At 44.2% G+C, this 23803-nt stretch overlaps 1 protein-coding gene across 1 annotated transcript; it reads left to right on the top strand.

Annotated features, from left to right (window-relative positions):
- The first annotated feature begins 1699 nt into the window (after positions 1 to 1699).
- LOC104362027 (urea transporter 2) lies at positions 1700 to 13048 on the top strand. Its single transcript, XM_033011214.2, has 8 exons — positions 1700 to 1865; positions 4169 to 4358; positions 4844 to 4972; positions 7463 to 7655; positions 8488 to 8635; positions 10197 to 10331; positions 11318 to 11367; positions 12771 to 13048. Exons 1-8 carry the CDS (start codon positions 1700 to 1702, stop codon positions 13038 to 13040), a joined length of 1281 nt encoding a protein of 426 aa, XP_032867105.1. The 3' UTR covers positions 13041 to 13048.
- Positions 13049 to 23803: the final 10755 nt, after the last annotated feature.

Genomic DNA, 23803 nt, shown 5'->3' with positions numbered 1-23803 from the left:
ATAAATCCACCCCTTCCCTCTTCTTTTGCTCCTTGCTTGTTCCTGCAGTAAGTGCAGCTGGGCAGAACCTGGGAACCTCCTTGCTCACGACTCCATGAGACACTCAGGAGCAAGATTTCAGGGGTGTCTACTCCTTGCACAACCACATTTGTTGCTTTAGACCACCCAATACCTTCTATAATCTTCCTTCTCCTCAGGATCAAGCAAACCGAGTGATGCTCAGCTTTAATTCTTACAGTTACAGTTAACAATATCTCTTGCCAGTACATCCAGCCCCAGGCTGGTGCTGGTGCGTGAAGGTCATCGCAAAGACTCTTGCTGCGGTGGGGACGAGCTGCCGGCAGAGAGAGCCAGCGCACTAGACACAGGTGCTGCAGAACGCATTTGCAGGGCTGCACTGCGCATTGTGCTGCCAGGGGTGAAGGGAAAATATCTTTTGATGCTCCAGGACCTTCTCACTAGGGCATTCAAAGCCACAGCTATTTTTACCGCCTGTCAGTGTTCCTCTGAAAAACAGCCTTCCCCCCAGACAGGTATCCCCCCTCCCAGCCCGTCCTCCTGCTGCTGCTGCTGCTGCTGCAGGCTTTAACCCTGACAATTTCAGCTACCAAAAACCAGTTTCCTACCAGGAGGTGGTGCCCATATTCCGCGAAACACGGGGCAAGCACTTCACAACACAGTCCGCCTTTGGGCAACCCCCCCTTCTCCAAAATCATTATTAGAGCAAAACCACGGACCAGCTGATGTCAGACTCCTTCAGAAAGCGGGGTGGCATTTTTGCAGATGTAACCTGCAGTGTAGCTCACTTGGGTGCGGTGCAGTGTGTTTTGTCTTAAGGGTTTATATCCTGACAGACTTCTTAACGAACAGAGCCCTGCAGTTGTAATTGGGAGGATAATAAACACACACTCCAGCTGGATATTCACCTGCTAACTAAAGAGGACACAGCCCTGAGCCAAGGTGCTTATCTCTGTCTAAAGCCACACGTGGATGCTGATTTCTGTTCAATATTTTGATGCTACCCCAGTTCGCTCTTGAAGGTCTATCAAAGGCAGATGAGGAATGAGGACCATGGAAAGGCCATAGATTTTCTGTGACATATGAAAGCACTAGCTCAAAACATCTAAAGGGATACAGTCTTCACCCTCTCCCCTAGTATTTTCTTGTCTCCTTCTGTCTGCTATGCTACTGGCAATTTGCATTTCTTCCCTCCAGCTCGCTGCTAGCCAAACATCAGCAGGCTCCCTCTCCAGTAGCTGGAACAGCAACTATACTTAGCCAAGCAGCACTGGTCAGCATGCAGATACCTCCCGGTTACTTGGCAAATGTTATGTCCCCTGTCCAACCAGTAGCTTGGCACATGCTGCATAGGGAGCTGGAGTGAGGGTGGGATGCTGCAGGGCACCTATGTCACATCCCTCTTTCCCCCTGCAGCTATGTGTCACAGCTCCATGACAGCAGTGGGTCATTGCCTGGTCCTCATCTCCAAAAGGAGACATCACTGCCCTGGGCAGCAGCACACACCACTCTCAGCAGTGGTTCAGACAGGCCCCTTTTCCACGAAACACCCCATCTTTGAAAAAGGATATCACCACGGTGCTCTGAAGTACAGCAGAAAGTTGCCAAGGCACATCGCAAAAGGTTTTTTAACACATGGGCTTTATGATTTACAGTTACCTCTTCTCACCACCCAAAAGAGATGGATCTTGGAGAGATCGTTGTGGCTGAACGTCCTGGTGAGAGCCAGCTGTATGTGGACCAGAAGCCAAGAGCCCAGGACCTGCTGGGGAGAGGCGGAAATCGGATCCAGCAAGTTTTCGGGTATCTCACAGGAGAAATGAAAGAATATGGCGAGTGGATGAGAAGTAAGCAGAGGAACATGTTTGGGGCTCTCTGGCTAGGAAGAGCAAGCTGAGAACATCTATATTGCTGACAATACTTTCAGAGCTGGAGCACAAGATGAGAGTCCATTTCAGCCCCTGAGGCAGAACAGAGGCAGCATGGTCCAAGCTCACTGCAAACTTCTGGCCTTTTAACCCAAATATTTTCATTCTCAGGAAGGGAATCTCACTGCATCCTCTTGCCATTACCATGACTGCACACATAATTCAGCGCAGGCGAAAGATGTCTTTTACACTTAATCAGTTATGTGTCATTAGCATCACGTTCTTTATAGCAGTTCCCAGAATCACACATCAGGGCTGGGGATTTAGTCTTGTTTGTAAGTACTTTGGATCAGCAACCATCTCCTTGTCTGCGTGTGGGCTGACAAAGGGGACTTGACTCCTGATTGTGTGGGCAAAAGCTCTTGTATTACCAGCCTTGGGGGAGCAGTAAGCACTGTGGCTGTTATGTTGCTATAAAATACAAACCAAGTACTGATCTCAAAGGTTTACTATCCAGACAGGAACAATGCATGAGCAGATGGTCCACATTACCCAGAATTATTAGGGATTTGGGGCTTTGAGAGGCTATGTAAGACTGTGGGTCCCCTGTCAAGGCCAGGTTTGTTAACAGTACAGCTCCAGTAATGGAAGAGAAGTAAGAGACAGCCGTGTACAGCCAGGCTGTGCAGTGTCTATCGTTGGTGAAAGAAGTGGGCTGAGATGTCTCGAGGCAGGGAGGTCAGCAGGCTAGCAGTGTGATCACCAGCCTCAGGGGATCATCTTCTCCTGCTTTCTCTTTAGTGGTCCATGCTTGGTAGACACCCTTTCTTATTCAATGACCCAAGAAGGTTTGGCCACTGCCTACTGGCTACATTTGAATACTTACAGTTAACGCCTGTGTCTAAAACCAAAAGCATTGATGACATATTTCATAGCTCAACACCGAATATTGGTAATAATTATTCCAGAAAAGCCTAATTATTTTTCTCTGTGGAACTCATTCCTCTGTGGTTGTAACTGCCTGGCTCCCCAGCAATGAACAGCCTGAGGGATGTTTGTGAAACCACCCCTCCACTTGCACTCCAGCCTCTTGGGAGGGCTCTCCCAGGGATACTGAAGAGATGCAGAGTGGTATGTGGCCCTTCAGAGATCCTCTATCAAAGCTACTCTCATCAGAAAACAAAACTTTAGCCTTGGCTGTAAATACCACACAGGGAGGAGTGGGGGAGAGGGTAGTTTTTAGGAAGAAGTCATTGCCCAGATTCAAAAAGTAAAAGTAGTCTAGCTGTGTGTAATTAACAATCTAAATTAATTAAAATCATTTAAAATATTTAAGATGATGAAAGCTACATATACATACTGTATGAGCATATTGTACTTGCCAGAAGCCCCTCTTTCTCATTTATCCTCCTTGTGTTATGTGTAATAACGTAGAGCAATACAGAAATGGTTACACCTTTCCCAGACACATGGCAGAAAAAAACCTTAAGTCAATTTGCTGTAGAAGACCCAGTAGGAAAATGTTACTGCAATGTTACAAGACCTTCCTCTGCCCATGGAGATCACTAGGATCACCGTACATACATGCCTTCAGACAAGTTTCCCTCAGCCCACACACATCCCACAGCACTCATCTAAAGGACTCAAGTTTGGTGCCCATTTCCTCTGTCCAGGTTCAATATTCTTCTCTGAAGAGAAAAGGCTCTTTATCCTTTGGAAATGCATCTTTCCCCTGGGTACAGTCCGAGCTATAACAACTATTCTTTTAATTTAGGTTTTTCGGTTCCCCGAGTACTTTTTTAGACACCTTTGACAGTTTGATCCCATCTCCTATATACAGTGTGCCTCCATGTTCTGAGTCCCTAAAACAGCAAAAGTGTTTCCTTTTCGTATTTCTCTACCCACATACAAACTAGTTTCAGCCTTTGCCTAAGTCACTCTCCTCATCTGAATTATACACCACAAGGAGACTATCTCCTCATTAAATTTATAGCAGAATCTTAAGCAATCTACCATGCAAGAAAGACTGTTCTTTGATCATCATAAATAAACCACTTTTTTATTAATCCCTCCATGAACTTTATAGCAGTGCCCAGTCCATCCCTATTAGCTTTTCAAGTGCCAGATGCAAAATACGCTCAGACAGCAATACATCAGGGACTGATTTTACAGTCCTGTTGATACATCGCCTCTGCTCTGTGGCCAGGAAGCAACTTGCAGAGATGAGCGTGCTTCATTGAAATGATGCCTTATCGCCAGCGTTTTCATTTGATCTCCTCCAGATAAGCACCTGATGGTTCAGCTGGTGGACTGGATCTTGCGAGGGACTTCTCAGGTGATGTTTGTCAACAACCCTCTCAGCGGGCTGATCATTTTGGTGGGGCTTTTTGTCCAGAGCCCTTGGTGGATGCTCACAGGTTGTACTGGAATGACCGTCTCGACATTGACTGCGCTGGCCCTCAGTCAGGACAGGTAGGTGGTACCTCGTGTCCTGGCACTTAATAAATTTGAACATTATGGTATCAGGAATCCACTGATGAGTCATAGCCCCACATATGAGTATGTCAGAGACAGCACACCAGCTTTCCTTTTGGATGGTTTGGAAGCAGTTAGGTGAGGACAGAGCTGTGGTCCGGGAAGAGCTGGTCTGTCCCCTTAGTTGGCTGTCTGTCTGAGAGCAGACATTTATCTCTCTCTGATAACTGTTGTCACAACCATGCAGGTCCTTTGGGTCACAAGGATCCCCCTAGGTCATCATCATTCAACAGTCGCTAAACTCTCCCCCCTTCCACACACCGGTGCAATGCAATATGGCAGCAACTTCACACTTTTTCATCCTTCCCCTACCCTCCCTTCACCAGGAGCAGGACACTTTTAAATTGCATTTCGGTGAGTCCCCATGACAGGCCACCTTCAGCGTAGCTTGCTACCTTGCAAATAATTTCTTTCCGTCACAGATCAGCCATTGCAGCTGGCCTGCACGGCTATAACGGGATTTTGGTGGGACTGCTCATGGCCGTCTTCTCTGACAAAGGGGATTACTACTGGTGGCTTCTTCCTCCTGTGGCAGTTATATCAATGGCCTGGTAAGTGCCACTTGTCCTCCTAGGGACAGTTCTCAGAGAATGATGAATCCTGCTGTATACAGCTTAAACACATTGGAATTCTCCTCTGCCCAGTCCCCTACACCAGCAGCTCCAGCCAGGGTGGCACTGGAAATGGGCATTCATTGGTGCACAGAGCTTGTGAGGCACGTTGGCAGGAGGGTGAGAGCACCAGCAGTGCTGATTCTAGTGCACAGACAAAGCAGCCCCACTTCAATGCTCTGCAGTTGGCCCTCATCAGCAGGACACTTTCAGGGTGGATGTCATCATGCCCAACACCACAACAGTTCGTCCTCATTCAGGCGCTGAACCAACCCAGTGCCCTCCCTCAGGCTGAATTCAGTATTCCCCCTCTCAGATATGCAAACAGTCATGAGCAAAATTAATTCCTCCAAGTAACTCCAAATGTCAGACAATGTCCTTTCAGGGTTAAATTTGTCATTTCTAAGTATGAACCCTAACAGCACTGCAGAATCTATATAACAGCCTTAACCAAAATTAATTCAAGAGGCACATTTTAATCACTGTTAGCGATAAGATGCAAGTCATTTTTGTATTTCACTGCTTTTAAGATCAGGTTTTTTCATATTTTATTTCTTTAGTCACTCTCAGCAAAGGTCATTTTGTAATAACCTCTCAAAGCCCAGGACATGTTGCAAGAATGTTTATTTTGTCTTCTCTGCCAGAATTCCTTAAGGCCTTTTGTTCAAACCTTTCTTCATTCTTTTAGTTCACAAGACTTGAGCGTAGAGATGAAAGATTTTAGAATTAGACATCTCAGTGATCTTTTCAACTGATACTTTGAATTTCAGCTTTAGAAGTCAGTATTTCTTTAATTGTTTCTTTCTCTTTTTGACAAGATGTATAACTGGCAGAAGCTTTGTATTTCAGCACAGAAATTAGGACACCGTTTTCACTGAAGTGCTGATTTTTTTTTTCTACAGCTACAAGCAAGGAAATCTGTCAACTGCTCTGGGAACTAAATTTGTCATAAAAGAATGGGCTTCATCTGAGATTATACAGGGAGAACAAAGCATTTTTTCCACTGATAATATCTACACAACAGGACACAAGATGTTGCTCATGAAATGCCAAATAGTTTGGGTGGGTTTGTTGTTTTTTTTTTTTTTTTTTTTTATTAAAACCAGATTAATGACCTTCCAGGACTCAAATGCAGCTACTTGAAAAAATTCAAGTCTTAAAATTTAATTTTTGTGAACTGTGCGATGTCCGCTGCTACTTGGAGGTTGACCATAAGAGCTATTCTGCTCACTTATACCAGAAAAGCTTAGCTGGAAGCAGCAGAACACAGGCCATTTCCACCAAGGACAGGCCCTGACCATTTACTTTCTTTCACAAGCTTTCTGGATCTCATAGAAAACAGATGTTATCTTGCCAATATGCTCCCACAAAGTCCTTCATGCAGGACATCCACTTCAATAGGAAATTAGGCAGTCTGGAAATGTCCTGAGGAAAACAGATGTGGTAAAGTTTATATCCCGGGTTCTACAGCCAAGAACTTTCAGAAAAGTCATGGTATCTCAAGGTTTTCATGTTTTTTAGTGTTTGATCTCTAAATATTTTGAGGGTGACCCCAAATACTTTATGTGATAAATATATTCAATCATGTTTCTTAAGAACTAAGTTCATTTTTCAGAAAATGCCCTATGATTTTGGGTGGTACCTGGGCAGCACACAGTAATATCAGTCTCACTAACATAAGCAGGAACATCAGTCAAGGTCTGGGTCATCCCTGGCACAACACCTTTCGCAGCTCTGTTACAGTGGTCACTTCATCTTACACTCTGTCAGGCTCCATATGTCCTAAGGACTCCTTGTTCCCCCACAATAGTGTTTAAAATAGTAAAAATTTTATCTTTCTTAATGGAAGAATTTTCATCCTCTTTGATAACCTCTTCTGCTTTATTTCTCTTCTAGAACCATCTTCTGGTATCCTTCCAACTATTTAACACACCAAAAGCAAATTACATAATTTCCAACACCCTTTAATTCATCAAGACAAGAGTTTTTTACACCATCTAGAGTTCTCCAGAGTTCTTCCTGTGGCATTCCCAAAATTCTGTTTCTTGTTAGACTTTGTACAGAATAAGAAGCCAGATCACCTTTCTCCATTCATGCCTAAATGCTGTACTGGATGCTTCTCTTATTGACTCCCTGAGCTCAGGGTAACTAGGAGAGAACTTGCACACTAGCCAACTGTCTTGGGAAAAGGGTGTGGAGTTTATACCTTCCATGAATGGATGGGGTAACTGTCTCAAAAAAAGATGAACAACATTCTGTAACCATCTGTCTCATGCAGACTAATATATTAAGCTATTCACTACCTGATACTTATAAAAGGAATGGCATCGTCTTCCATTTACAGAACTTATGACCAAAGCAGTAGACTGTTTCACCACTATCACTGTTACAAAGAACTTACATTTGTTTCTCTTCTCCTTCTCTTCTCAGTCCAATCCTGTCCAGTGCTTTGGGAACCATCTTCAGTAAATGGGACCTTCCTGTTTTCACTCTGCCCTTCAATATTGCTCTGACTTTGTACTTGGCAGCCACAGGACCCTACAACTCCTTCTTCCCTACAACCCTCATCAAGCCTGTAGCATCAGTACCCAATATCACCTGGTCTGCAATCAATGTGCCACTGGTAAGCTTCACTCCAAGTTTATGATATTTCCTTAAAGAAGTGAGCGTGAAGGCATTCAGCTCAGGATAACAATTTCACATGGGTCGGAATGGCTATATGGAATGTACAGCCAGTAGCAACTCACAGAAATACATGGCTCAGTTCAGTGGCATAAAATCCCCAGGGACAATTCTGGCTGGTCCAGCAGAAAGGCTGATCAAGCCAGAGGGAACAGAGATGCTGAACCTCTCACTCCACCTAAAGTTGGACTGCCCCAAAACAAGTCTCGAGGGCTGTCAATACAGAAGCATATCTGGAAATGAATTCCTGCTGTCCAGATGTGGTTAAAAGGACATCAGCAAAACAGTGACAATATGAAAAGACAGAAGAAACATCATTATCCTAAAGGGACAGAAATTCATTTATACCGAGTGCCCTCAGTTCAGCTCCAGCACTGGAGGGTCACCTTCCCAAAGCAGCATAAGAGTAATTGATATACTTAATACATAATAAACTCAGATCAGCCAGCCCTACCATAGTATCACTGCCTAGGATGGATATAGTTTTTCTCTTTCATTAAAGCTATGAAAAAACTGCAAACCCTCCACCACCCCCCATCCACCATATTACCATCCCAAAAGAAATAAAAGTCCACCTTGGACTTATCAAGTTCAAACCAAACAATTAACTAATTCTGGTTTGAAGGGCATGAGTGCCTACATTTACCCAGCAGTCCAACTCAGAGCCAAAGTTCCTTCCTTTCCTTTTCAACCAATAGCTTGGACAAAATAACTGCTATGTCCTTCTGAGTACAGAGATACAATAACATGACCTTTTCTACTGGATACTGCAGCTCTTGCAGTCCATCCCAGTTGGTGTTGGTCAAGTGTATGGTTGTGAAAACCCCTGGACTGGAGGCATCATCCTTGTTGCTTTACTTATCTCCTCCCCACTTATTTGTTTACATGCTGCAATTGGATCAACAGTGGGGATGTTTGCAGGTAAGAAATTTTTCTCATGTTTGACAAAAAAAAACAGTAATTTTTGTAACTAAGGTATCTTGACCCAAGTCATTATATGCCTCTGTCCAGACTTTACAGTTGCATGGGCTTGGATGTACTTGGGACAACACTCTAATTTTTGAAATTTTCTCTAAATTTGAAAGGTCTTACTAAAGGTCACACAACATGGTGAAGGCAAGAACAGAAGCACATTTTCTTTAAGCTTTGAATTTATTAGATTTGTAACTCGGGCAGGTGGTTTGTTCCACCTTGCTTAACCCTCCTGCCATTGGATGCAATGAATCCCATGGAGATGATGGTAAAGAAACCTAAAGAAATAGTTTCAGAACTGATCTCTTGCCACCACAAGTGTTTGAATTTACCACTATAAGCAGATGTCTGCCTCAGAGGTGATCAGTCAGTGAAAAGAAACAGACTTTTCTAGCATGCAATTCATTCTAGCCTGCTGCATATTTTTAAAAATAGCTAAATGAATGCCACTCAAAATGTCCTGTCTCTCCACTAACCAGAGAAACAATCCTAACAGAGATGAATCTGACCCTTGAAGTTAGATGAGTTTAATGCAACTTATGTGACCAATTGTGATAAAAAAAATATGCTGGAGCAAGTGTAGTCTGAGATAACAACCTTGGAAAAGCCAGTCATCCAACCATAAGTTCTCTGTGCTCTGAAACACTTTGTACAAGATATGAGCTGCCTTATATTTGTGTTTTTAAACAAAACTATCCACAGCTAGTATGGTTAAGAGCATTTGGCAAGTTTTGTACAGTTCTGACATTTAATCTAGAAGAAAAAGGTCAGGGAAAAGTGTCTGGGGATAAGCATGGCAATGAAACAGAAGATAAATGAGGACATTATACCAGAAAATGTATTAATCTTAATAGTGACATGAAGGTGGCCTATGCACTACATATTGTACTCTCCTTTTTACTGGTACTCTTGAAGCCTATGAGAAATCCTGCAGAAGTACCTGTGAGGTCAGATTTAGAGCAGACCTTCAGCTCCTACCCCAGTGGAGAATTTCCACAGCACTGATGAAGTGACCATTTCTAGTAACTAGACCACACCTAGCAAAAGTCACTAGGAAGAGATGGAAAACTCTGCTTACTCCAACAAAAGACACTCAGCTGTGCCTCTGATATTCAAGATCAAGATATGTATGAGGTTTAAATAGTACATATGAGCACAGCTTCCTGCAAGAAGGACATCCAGGTGAGAAGGTCCTCCTACACTTTGGCTAGATCCTCTGTCTGGTCATCTGGGGGACTAACTACAACACACTCAGTGCATACACAGAAAGCTTTGAAAGAAACCTTTGAGACTGGGCAAAATACCAACCCTAGGAACATTATCAGAGCTCCAAAGTAATGAGCATCTTTTGATTTCATCTTTTTTCTGCATGAGCATGTCATGCAAGTGTGAGCATGGCTAATTTTGTCTAGATGTCATAGGGAAGAGACAACAGATTCCCAGCAAGTGATGGGTCCTCCTGCAGATTCTTCTCATACCTGACCTCACAGCCTTGCCTTTTGTCTTGCAGCACTGAGCATCGCATCACCATTTGACAGCATCTACCTTGGTTTACACAATTACAACTGCGCACTCGCGTGCATTGCAATCGGGGGCATGTTCTATGCCCTGACCTGGCAGACTCATTTATTGTCACTTGCCTGTGGTACGTATCTTTTATATAAAGGGAAGACAAGAGTTTATGCAGCCAGCAATCTATGAGTAGTAAATGTTTAGGGTCAACTATTTCTCTGCTGCAAAACTAGGTACTATGAAAGAACTATTTCTGGGATGGCATCAGAGTTGAGTTTGGTTGTACAAGGTGCAAGTGCAGAGAGAGAGGCCTTTAGGACCTGGTAACATAAAAACATCTACAAAGGGTGAAAGTACTGTTTGTGAAAGGAGCACAAGCTATGCCCTGAGCAGGTTAACAGATTAGCAACTCAACAGATTCATAGAAGCAGCCTTTTCATAACTAGATGTATCATTAGAGGAAGCATGTCATAAGAGAGCTGTTGCACAAGTTCTGTTTAAAATCCATCTCCCCAAAGACCCCATCTCCAACAGCAGGCAAAACTAGATTCTATGGAGAGAGTTTAGGAACCATGTAACATATATAAAATTCATAGGAAGACCCACCCGGCCTCCAACCATTTGCATTTCAGTAGTTTTCCGTCCTGAGCAGTTTCTGGATGGTACAGTAGCTTTCCCTTCCTTGACTTTGTCCTTGGGTGCCTTACCTCCTGCTTTGCCACCTCTTTGCCCCATCCTGGGGCCAGGAGGCCCACTGCTAACTGCTCATGGTTTGAAGCCACAGTGCAGACACTGGTAGAGAGTTTCTGCAATGCCCTACTGCACACAGGTGAAGTTGTGCCAACTGATAAATACCACCACCACCTACTCTTGAGAAAACCACACTCTTCATTCATCAACCATCTCTACAGAGCAGATAGGGCCAAATGTAGTCCACAAGGCCGGATTCAGAATTGGGCATAAAAACTAATTGTTGAATTCTAACACTAATCCTCACATCAGGTAGCTGGGAGGATAATTCACAGTGCATTTGGACAATATTACTATTTCTGATAATTTCTTTGGAGAGATGAGCAAGACATTCCTCACCTTGAACTGTCTTTGGTCTTCTTTTCTCAGCATTATTTTGTGCCTACTCCGGAGCAGCTCTTTCTAATGCCCTAGCTGTGGTAAGTTTGGGGGGTTTTGCAGGATTTGTGTGTTTGTTTGTTTGTTTTAACTGTGTTTTGATTTGTTCTAATATAAGGAAATGCCCCAAAATTATCCATGTCAGCTTTGACAGCACTGAAGAGAGAACACTGCAACCAGGGGCAGGTCTTGTACAAATTCTGTGTCAGTTGAGTTGTACACTTGCGGACTCTATAGATTATAATAAAATTTCAAAGACCTTTGGAGCACGTTATCCACAGCAGGACTGTGTATGTACATGTGAATTCCAACAACAGTGTATGGTTTGAGATGCAATACTTAATTGCAGAATATATTTTTGAACAATTCCCAACGATCTGAATTTTTACTTGCTTCTGCCAAGGTCTTTCTCGCACCCTAACCATATATAGTATTTAAGTTTGTTCTGGATATGAGAACTAAAATGAGGGGAAGACAGTTCTCTTAAATACAAAATCATCATATCTGGGCAGATCAAGAAAGAGGTGATGCCAGAAATGTCAAGCTTTATTTCTTCTTTGAGATCTGAGAGATTAAAGCAAAAACATATTTTAATAAAGCTGATTTAGTAACTTAAAAGAAAATAGATCTAGAACGAGCAGCTTCATGCATTAAATGTATTCATCTGGCATCCACTCAGCACCACGTAGGTCCCTGCAGATGGGCTGTTTTGTTAAGCACACCTGCTTTTGGGATACATCAGAAAAAAAGAACATTTACTTTCTTCTCCTTGTGATCTTGGTTTTGGCAGACCCCAAGCCAGGTCAAGAGGTGGGGTCACAGAACAGGACCGAGGGTTGGATGCAATGCCAGTAACACATGGGAATTGAGGACAATGAATATGTGTGAATAGTATTGTCATTACATGGCATTTTAGAGGACAGCGAGGGTAGGATTCAGCTTATTTATTGTAGAATTTAAATGTTTATGTGTGAGCTGGGTGTATTGGCTTTCATTACAGTCAGCAGAGCTCTGGAGCCTGTTTCAGTTGCTTCAACATTGGTGCCAAGTGCCATTCTGGCCAAGAGCTGCATGCCCGAAAGGACTGGGGTCTCCAGTGTGAGCTGCCTTACATAGCCACATAGATTTCAGATAAAACAGATGCTTCTGTGTGAGCCACTGAATTGACATTTGGTAGCAGAGGAGCTTCCCAGACCTCCAGTGACCAGCAAGAACCTAGCTCACATGTAGCACCTGCATCTGGGCATCCTCGTATGGATCCAAATGGAGTATCCTCTATGGGGGGATTCAGGAAGACATGTCCTATGTCACACTGTCATCAGGGAAAGCACAGGCTCTCCCAGCTTCTCAAATGCAAGAATTTAGCAACAGTCAGAAGTAAGCAAAAGGAACATGCGAAAAGAGGTACCAAAAAGCACCTGTCTGTCTGTCCTTTCCATTCCAGCTTGGGCTGCCACTCTGCACCTGGCCTTTTTGTTTCTCTGCACTTCTCTTTTTGCTGATAAATTCAGACAACCCAGCTATCTACAAAATCCCCCTCTGCAAAGTCACCTACCCAGAAGACAACCGGATCTACTACCTGAGAATGAGGAGAAGAGCATCAGAGAGCAGGAGAGAAGAACAGAAACGAAAGGAGCAGAAACCCTCTGGAGACTCAAAAATAAACACGGGAGGCACTCCCCTGTGCACCCCCAAAAACCGCCATGCTTACTGATTTCAAACGTCCACAAGTGTACAGTTTTGGGGTGGTTTTTCAGGTTCTAGACAAGAACACTACTGCCACAAACACCACCTTCAGCAGCAGTCTGCAGGCTGGGGATTTGGCATCCCACGCTCCAGAGAAAATACAACTTGTCCTTGAGCTAAGCCTTCCAAAAAGCACTCCAGTAACATAATAATGGCTGCCTTACCAATCCACATGTTGTTAACTTGAAAGTCACCTCTCTCTTATCAATAATAATTATAAGAATAGGCTGAAGAACATTAAAGCTGACAAGAGACTGTATTTAATTTCAGACATGTAATTTAACAAAATAAATATGCTGAGAAGGCACTAGTATCTAATAATAATAAATAATGTAAGAACTATGTCAAGAGCTGCACTTCAAATTAAGTACATATATATTTGAAAGTGGAATAAACAGACTGATCTCTTCCTTTCTTGTGTCCCATCAATGTCTAATGCTCTTAATCCATCTTAACAGCTATAACACACACAGGTAAATATTCTTATCAAGTGCATACTATTTTTGGTGCCATCTCCTGTCTCCTCGTTAAGTGCCAAGACAATGAAGATATAAATATATATGCTTTAATCAGACTAGAAAAGTGACTAGCTAGCAATGATCAAATGTTTTTCTTTTCTTTGCATAATTATCTGTCTTACAAATAGAAGATCTCTCTCTTGCTGAATGCAGGATACCTACATGCATCCAGTGAGGAACAGAAAAACTTAAAGAATTAGATAAACTTTAAATTTCTTGCTGGTGGCAGTCACTGCAATTCCTTCTCTCCCTTTCCTAGGGGAGCAGTTCACTTGCATTAAGCCGTGAACAATGAACAAGTCAAAGGCTCCCCTTGATGTTTGTTAGGTGTCAGGCTGGGACCTGCACATGGGTCTTCAGTGTCTCGCCTGTCCCAGAGAAACCTCATGAGGCATCATCAGTTAGCCATGGGAAGCTGAGGACACTCTTGATGATGTTGTCCCTGGGGGTTGATCTCTAACAGGCATAAGGTGTGAGGAAGACACTGCTACTTTATGCCTCCTCCAAGTCCTCACAACAGGGAAAAGGGCCAATTATTCTAAAGAGGACTTTTCTTGGGAACCTTTTCCAAAACCTCTGCAAAACCAGCCTGATGAAAAGGCTTCCTCACTCTAAAGTAATTTCACATGTTCAGTTTAAAATCAAAGACCCAAAGTACTTGAAGATTTAACAGCCAAGGAGACTATGCAACCACAAACATTCAGATCAGATGCTGACGTTTCTGCCTCTTGACGTAGGGGTTTCTTGCAGGTTCACGTGAGAGTCTTCGAGGAGGTGGGAGCCCAGCTCTAACACAGCACCTGGACCTTTTTAGAAAAGGTGAGCCTGGGTGCTGTTCATGGAACTGTTCATGCCTTTATAACCAAAAAACCATCGGCACCAGCAACTGTCAGCCCTCTAAGTGTCCCCTAGAAACAGCATCCAAGATTGAATTCAGCCTGGGAGACCAAAATATAGTGTTATATAAGTTCAGATATGTGCAGATGCTTTTTAAACAGGTTAGGCCATTCCAGGGACTCTGGTAAAATTTAGGACTTACTTTCTCCCCTCTCTGAATGACAACAGATGTGAGATTCCACCTGACAGGACAGCCTCATACATGCAGATAAGTCCAAACTTTAGCAGTCAAGATAACTCTGTCATTGAAAATTTAGGGATCCAGCAAGCTTTGTAGCCATTATGACCAGGTCCACCCTCAGACTTAAGCATCTGTGTTACACTTCTGTCCCATTTTAGACCTCAGGCTAACCTCTGAATGTGACCTTACAAATACCCTCCAAGAAAGCACCAAGGGAACAAGCTGGCATTCCCACATGCCACAAGTCTTCTTGGAGATTAGTAAAAGACAAAGAATCCCAGCCTGACACATAAGCTGCGAGACTTTTATTGGCCCAGGGCAAACTAAGAGGTATGGAACTGACCACAGCTCCGTACCTGACCTGTCTCTATTAGAGGGAAGAAGATCTGACAGATGTACAACTGCGGGAAGCAGAAAAGCAAATGCACTACTATGGTCAAAATCTCCCATGCAAATCCCAGGAGCCCCCCAGAGGTGCTAAGCTCTGACAAAAAACAGGACCCCAGAGGCACAGTGGTATTTCTGTAACACAAGAGCAAGGGATGAAAACCACTAATTTAGGAGAAACAGTTTGCAAAAACCAACCTGGGACACAGGCACTGGACAAAGGCAGTTAAACCTTTAAGCTATCACAGAGGACTGCTGAAAATGGGTCTACAGTCACATTCAGTGTTGAAGGCTGCATGTGCAGCTGCTCATTCCTGCATGGTGACTCCAGAAAAAGCAGACATCATCAGAAAAGGTGTCAGCAGACAGTGAAGAAAGTGGAGAGCTGCAGGAGAACAGGCTGCCAAGCTGCCCTTTGAGCCATGATGCCAACAGATCCATGCTAGTAAAAAAGCAGTCTTGTATGGTCACTACAAACTGCAAGATCAGGGACATCCCAAAGATACTGCTGCTGTAGAGAAACAAAGGAAGGCAGACTAACACATGAGGTGATACACAGCTGTCTGAATGCCTTCCTTCTATAGCAGTCAGTGAAATACTAAGCACATGCAGACTAGCATGACCTGCACATAGAATCAAAGAATGGGTTGGGTTGGACCTGTAAGGGTCATCTAGACCAACCCCCTGCCACGGGCAGGGACATCTTCAGCTCGATCAGGTTGCTCAGAGCCCCGTCCAACCTGACCTGGGATGTCCCCAGGGATGGAGCATCCACCACCTCTCTGGGAAACCTGGGCCAGTGTTTCACCTCCCTCATGGTAAAAAATTTCTTCTTTATACCCAGTCATCTGCTCTGCACAGTTTACTTTAGCTCATACACAGTCCAGCATTAGAGAAAGATTTGAATAGTAGAAACACAAAGTTACAAAAATACTTTAAAAGAATGCTAGAACCATATTTTTGAATAAAAGGTTCAGCTGTGGTTAGTTATGCCAAGCATATTATTTGTCTTCTTAAAAATAAGAGTTAAGTCCAAGCACAATATGACTATTGGAAATAATTTGTCATGTAAGAATCACTGCAGACATTAATTCCTCAGACACAAGCAAATCTATCCTGAAATCAATTAGTAAAGCAATTTCTATAGTTGAAGTAATCCATAAAAAAATAGGGTATAAATAGCTTTATTAAGTCCCTAGCTAATCAAAATATTTGAGTAACTGTAGCCAGTACTAGTAATTCTTGAAAACAGACAAGATGAATCAAGTGTCTCCTGGAAGGGAGCAGTAAATAGTAAAAGCACTAACTGCAGTTATCAGAGGTAGCCCAGCAGTCCGCTATGTACTGAGTTCTGTTTAAAATTTTCATTAAGAGAAGTAAAATGTGCAGTTTTCAGTAGGACTAATAATTTTGGGACTGTTCCCAGAGATTTAACATAAAACAAATATGCCCATTAAAAAAAAAAAAAAAAAAAAAAAAAAAAAGCCTAATAGTTAACACCTCTTCTATAGCTAGAGTGGTCACTCCACCCAGCTCACCTCCACAGAAAATGAATTAAATGTTCCTGTACAAATCAACATCTGGCCTAGCATTAGCATATATAAAAACAACCTCCTGAAAATTTGCCTTTGAAAAGTGGACAACAGCAGCAAATGAGTCATTTTACTTACTCTTTTATTTGCTCTAAACCCCCTAAAAAAAAAAAAAAAAAAAAAAAAAAAAAAAAAAGCACCTGCAACTTTGTTCTTTGAGAGTACATTCCCAGCTCTTCTCCCATAGACATAGGTGCTTCTGTTGATAAGATCAATCACAGAACCTCTTACAGGAAAAGCTGAGGTGAGTGCTTTTGGTGTCTTGGATTGCGTACTGATGATTCCAGAATTACTTTACTTCCCTGTTAATCACTCTTCACAAACAATTAGCAATGTGGAGGGGAGGGATTTGCCTTCTCAGTGGACATTATCTGTAGCACAGGTCAGAGCCATGCTGTCATCTGCACCGGAGCATCCTAATTGCTGGAGCATGATGTTTACCTCCTGGTTCCTTCATCTGATGATCTTTTTTGAGATCCAGCAATCCCCTTCACATACTACTGGGGCCCAGAGCAGACAGAAACAGCAGTAGTGAGGGAAACCACTAGAGGAGATGGTCACACCTCTCAGCTCGGGGAGGACACGCAAAGCCATAGGGCTGGAAAACTCACTGCCATGCTTTCAAACAGTGATGGGGAGAAGCGGCTGCAGCATTGCATGGGAAGCAAAAACCAGGCAAAGTGCAACGGGTTAAAGTCTGCTGCCACTGAGCAGCTTTCCTCCTTGGCCTCCACTCTCAAGCTGCCAGAACTGCTCTGCAGCAGAACCTGGGCCCTTCTCTCCCGGCTCAATTCAATACTGATGTGATCTTCAGCTAAATATTGTCATTTTTTTTCAGACCTTCTGCAATGTCAGTGCCTCTTTTTCCCATACCTGCAGCTACAGATCAGTGCAAATAGGATTGTGAAGCTGTCAGGCACAGGCAGAGCAGGATTCCCCTCCAAGCCCCTAGGCAGCTGGCACGTGGAGCCAGCCAGCATCCCAGCAGCCACCATCAAATATCAGGAAGGGCTTTATGCTCCAGAGGGGCATTCCAGCAGCATAGGTCCTCACTACAAGCTAGAAAACCCAAAACTCTACAACATATCCAAATAAGATAAGTCCCTGAATTTCCAGCCACTGGTAAGTTTCTTTGTGCTTTGTCCATGCCAGGTATCTCCTGTCTGCAATGACAAATATATTCCCCAACACTGCAAGCTGACTCATTTTTTTTTTTTGTAGATCACATTTGTCAGGATTACAGAAATATCACCACTCTGAGGGTGAGATCTCTGCCAAATACTGTCCACTCATTCTCCCTTCGAAAGAAGGATGTGTTTGAATTTGGAAGATGGAAGTTCAAACAGGAAACCAACCCTTGATTGCAGTTGATTTTACAGTTCTCAGGGGGTCTTTGACAAACTCCTGCAGCTGTTGCCACAGCTGGAATTCGCACATCCCAGTGGTGGGATGAGAAGACCAGGGATAGCAGTGTGGGAAGCAAAGGCCAATTCCACCACATTTTCCCTGGGAATGAGTGTGGGCACCTCCAAGTACAGCTCAGCAGCTCCTGAGGGCACTCAGCTACCTTGGTGCATTTAGTAGCTTAAGCTGCCACGGAGCTGCATCCTCACCTCCTTCTCCAGGGACAGCCCTTTGCACAGATAGTTGAGACAGACCCAAATCCGTTCTTCCAAAATATGCAGCTTCACTCAGCACAGCAGGGATGAAGCACCAAGTACATGCAGGAGCCCTTCCAAAAACATCCAGCTACCTCACCCGCCCAAAATGTGCAAGGGTTCAGGCTGCTTAGCACACCTCAGCAGCTGCAAACCAAGTTGTGCTGTGCACTGAATTGCAAAAGGTGGACAGACAGACAGTGACATCCTTGACCTCTGCACTAAGGATGACCTGGAGTCTTTTTTCCCCTCACTCCAGGGCACTCCAGCCTGTACCTGAACCCACATCTCCCACTTCCCTCATTTCAAGTAAGTGGTGACAGCTCTGTTGCTGTATTATCCACAAATCTCTGCTCTGCAAAAGCACTCGGGCAGAAACCAGGCAGCGACTTTCTGGCTGTGGAGCAAACCAGAAAGGCACAGATCATGACAAACTATCAGCCAGCGATGGTTTCTTAGTGTAGCTGAGTGAGTTCATTTCACTTCTATATATTAAATCCTCTTAGAGAATTTTCCATTCCCAGAAATTGAGTTATCGAACACATGGGACTTTTTTTTTTCTTTTGTCTATTACAAAATACTCACCTTTATTGTAAATGGATTTATGTCTGCTTGTGTGTATGCATGAAAATGCTGCTCTGTAGTACTGCTTGCAAAATCCCATAAGCATCTATGGCCAGTGTAACTCTACCTCTATCCATTGCACTGATTATTAATTTTCAGTTGTTCCTGCTGTCTGCTGGTTCATTTCTGGATGCTACCAGTCCTCTTTCTCTTGTTGATCAGAGCTGCAAGCGATTCTATGTACAACACCTTCCACTTCTATTAAGAACTATTTGGCAAGAAAATGGTAATCACTGCAATTTATATGTTAAATTTCATGTTGGAACTATTACAGTATTATGCTCTTTGCTGAGGCCTAACACATTAATCTCCTACAACATATAGGCTTGTGAGAGTGGATTATTTCCTTGAAAGCAAGGATGCCCTGGGTGAAACTCAAACCCCCCCACCATCAGGGCAAAGGAAGGGGAAAGCCTGTGAAACTTTACTAAACTGAGATTAGATGCAGGGAAGTTAAGTGAACTGACTCTGGAATTGAAAAAGTGGATGAAGCAGCAGAAAAACCACCTTGCCTTGTGTCTTAAAAATAAGGCAAGCCTGGTCAGCTTTGTCATTCTTGTGGGGATTCTGCTGTCTTGAGGTAGGTCTGGAAAATGAGCCTCTCTGTATTAGGGTTCTTCCTTGGAGCCAGGAGAACAGGAGAGGGGTTTGAAGCTGAAATTTAGAATTATTTGAGTTGCAATTTCCTCTTTGGTCCTGAAATACAGTGATACAGCTAAACTCAGTCTTCCAAAACCGTCTAGTATTTCAGGATATTTCAATATGGTTGATCCGGTTTACAATGCTCCAGATGACCAGAAAAACAAGCAACTTGAGGTTCGGATGCATGACATGAAGCAGAGAGCTTTTCTCACTACCAGATCATGGGTCCCAGAGCAAAGAAACAAACAGGATCATGCCAAGAGACAGGCAGAACTGATACTCCATCCTCCAAAACAGATGCACACAATGGGGAGAGAAGATCTGAAAGTGTCTGAAGCTGAAGACAACAAGACAAGCGGCCAGTGTCTTCCAGACAAAGTGCACATTATCTTAGGAGCTGGTTTGCAATAGTAAGTAATTGGAGCTAGGATCACAATGGTGAAAAGAACAATTTCCAATGGAGGTCCCATAAGTGCTTGTGACTCAATCTCATTTCCACAGGCATCCAGGCCATCCTAGAGAGATGCCCATTACTGATAAAAGAAAAGTGATAGTGCTGCCTGCAAAAAGGGCAGGGAACACAAAACCAAACAAGGAGAACCAGCCAGATGAACGCACTTGGCTTTTCTTTGACCTGTATTTCATTGGGTTTCATAAGAGATATGACCAATTGGTCTTTCTTAGGGTCTCAAAGACATTTCCTGTGCTGGACACCATGGCCACCTCTACACCAGTGAATGGAATGGTGCCAGGTGGCAGCTCCTCATCACCTAGATGCTGAATCACCATTGCAGTCCTTGGCAAGTGTTTGCCTTGGCTAACTAGCTCACTTCCAAGAAATTCTTCATTCCCACTAGCAGCAAATTTTTAAACAAATATCTTGAAAAATTTGCAGTTAAAAGAAGCTAGTTATTTGCTAACGCAGCACTCCCATATCCAGAGCATCAGCCTGCAGGAAGAGAGTCTGAACCTCTGCCTAAAGTTGGCACCTATTTTCCATGACAACATAGAGCTTTTTTACACCCTGCTCTAGCCATAAGACATCTACAACTCACTCTTCACAAATTCCTGCCCCACTCCTACCCTAGGAGACAGACACTATTGCTCTTAATCAATAAGTGGATTTCCAGAGAGCAGTTGTGCGCTTTTCAGCTGTATGGACTGAGAAGGTAAGTCCTGAGACACCTCAGGCTGGGCAGAAAAGACAGTGGGTCCCCAGAGCAGGGGGGCAGAGGAGGGAGGTGATGTTTATTTTAGGAGCATGCATCAAGATCAGTATCTAGAGCCTTACACAAGCTCAGAGCACAGGGAGTTTTGACTGGGCCAGGGTCAGGGAACTGGTGTTTATGAGCCCTCTGAAAAAAATGAACATATGAATATTTGCTCTGATTTCTGTAACTGCACGTGTGGCCATGCTGGAGACATACCACAAGAGGGAGCGGGACACTGGAGCTGGACAGTGGTCCTCTCCAGACATCCCCACAGACAGTTGCTGAACACCATTCAGGTGTTGCACAGTGGAAAGCCAAATAGCAGCTTTCTCTAGAGAATTTTTACAGGCCAAAATGAAGGGATTAGGAGCTGCCCACACCAGCTTGGATTTTCATGTACTCTGTATAAACCCAAAACTATTTCCCTCAGCAAACAAGTGCGAGATTGTGATAGACCCCCTTGTGCTCTGCGCTGAAACAGATTTTTCCACTCGGCATTTGCTCATAAAAACAGGACGATGAAAAGCAATGTAGCCACAGATGTTGATGGGAACTGACTTGCTGATGTTGCTCATTCAGGCATCCTGCTTCTGGGACAGCTCGGTCCTTACCTGGCCAGAGGAGCTGCCCTCTCATGGGTGAGCATCACTCTCCCTCAAGACACTGTGTGGTTATCTCCCCCTCCTGTCATACCTCCATTTCCATTGCTGCCTCTCCACACACCTCCAGAAAAATCACAGGCTGGAAAAAATTCTGGAACTGAAACAGTGGGTTTGGTCATAGTCAGCCTTATAGCAGGAGGTTAGACCAGAGGTACTGCAGAGTTCCCTTACCTTACTAGAGAAGTTTTGGAGCATCATCTGGTTTTGACACTGTCTCCCATAACATATTCATAGACGAGTTAATGAATTAAGAGCTAGATAAATAAACAGCAAGTTGGGTTGAAAAGTGGCTGAATGGTTGGGCTCAAAGGGATGTAATCAGTGGCACAAATTACAGCTAGAGTCATCATTAGTGGTATAATCCAGGGGTTGTACTTGGGCCAAAATTCTTTAGCGTCTTACTTAATGACCAGAGTGATGGGTTAGAGTGCAAATTTGGGTAAGATACAAAACCAGTAGTGTCTGATACACCAGAGGGCTGTGCTGCCATCCAGAGGGTCCTCAACAGACTGGAAAGATGGTCTGACAAGAACCTCATAAAGTTCAACAAGGAGTTCAACAAGCCCTATATCTTGGGAGAAACAATTCCATGCACCAGTGCATACTGGGGCCTCCCAGCTGGAAAGCAACTTGGCAGAAAAGGCCGTGGGGGTCCTGGTGGACACCAAGTTGACCATGATCTAGCAATGTGCCCTTGCAGCAAGGATGGTCAACGGCCTCCTTGGCTGCATTAGGATGAGCTTTGCCAGCAGGTTGAGCGAGGCGATCCTTCCTTTTCACTCAGTACTGGTGACACACATCTGGGGTATAGTGCCCAGTTTGGGGCTCCCCAGTACAGGAGAGACAGGGACATTCCGAAGAAGACCAGCAAAGGTCCTCAAAGACGGTTAAAGGACTGGAGCATGTGTCATACAAGCAGAGGCCAAGAGAGCTGGAACTGTTTAGCCTGGAGAAGTGAAGGCTCACAGGGATCTTACCAGTGTGTACAAATGTCTGATGGGGGAGAGTAAAGAAATCAGAGAAACTTTTCTCAGTGGTGTCCAGTGACAGGAGCTCAGCTCCTGGGAGTGACTTCCTCACTAGTGAGGGAAGACGAAGACCTTATAAACATGGGCTATGTTTTACACATCCACAGCCCATCCTAGCAAAGGCAGACCAGGACTTTAGTTATAACAATTCACAGAGCCCCATACGTGGATTTACGTCATTTTAAAGCACCTGCTGGAGTCCAAGAGCTGATGCAGCTCCCTGCACAGACCTAATCCCTGCAGTGCAACCTGAGCAGAGGAACACAGCCAAAACCAGCAGCGTAATGGCAATATGCTACCAAGTGGTTTTCAATGCACCTCTTGAAGGCCACTGGGCCTAGTGAGAGGTGTGGAGACGGAGCGTGTGAAGCTGGATTAGGGCCATGAAAGTCTTTCCTGGAAGAGCTGACAAGCTCAAGCACTGTGCCCAGCTAACACAGCTAGACATTTCCTGCCTGGCGAGCTAACAGAGTCTGGTTGGGATCCAACCACCAACACCTCTTCTGACCATGGGCTCAGTCCAAGGGGTGTTCTCAGAGCCACATTCCCTCAGAGCACAGAGGACAGAAGAAACACATCAATCAGCTTCACTGGCAGACAGCTGATGAGTTGAGCCATAGATTCAGCCCTCCTAAATCAAACAGGACTCAGCTGCCAGACACCAACTCCAGCTGCCTTGTCCTCAGCACTGAGTGGTCTTCACAAGCACCTAAAATTAAGAGGCAACTCGCTAGTCACCTGTGAGTGTCACCTGCATGCTCAGTTTGCACATCATTACGTGGCTACCCAGAGCTCACTCAGAGCTGGTGGCCTACTTGCAGGCAGATGGTACCCAACAGCTACGTAACAGGCACATGGCTTATTTTGATCCTTTTGACAAGGAATAGCCTCTACTGTTTTAGTCTTCCCACCTTGAATCCCAAAGCCCAAAAGACAAGAGCAGGTACCTATGCTCTTGAGTGCCCAGCACCAGTGGTTAGCGATGGACACCTGGCTTGGAGTGGACTGAATTACACCTGGGAGGTTTTCTATCATTCTCATAGGGAATATCAGTCCTCAGGCAACAAGGAGCACTTTGGCCATCTAAGGCACACAGCCACAGGCAGGCGTTCCTGCACTTGACTCCAGCACCCAGTCTGGGATCTGGCCCAGACCTCTTCAGAAGGATAATTGTTGGAAATTCAGGGAATCCCTAAGGCAGTTGATGCAGCAGTTAAACGCTTCCTGTAGTTGGCTGCACCTAAGATCTGGTGAACCCATCACATGGCAGTGGAGATCATCAATGCTCTGCCTCTAGTTCACAGAGCAGGCTGCTGCCAGGGACCTCATTC

This window comes from Tyto alba, unplaced genomic scaffold, assembly GCF_018691265.1.
Source record: "Tyto alba isolate M040663 unplaced genomic scaffold, T.alba_DEE_v4.0 Super-Scaffold_42, whole genome shotgun sequence".
NCBI classification, from domain to species: Eukaryota; Metazoa; Chordata; class Aves; order Strigiformes; family Tytonidae; genus Tyto; species Tyto alba.
This window is presented reverse-complemented; position numbering and strand designations above follow the sequence as displayed.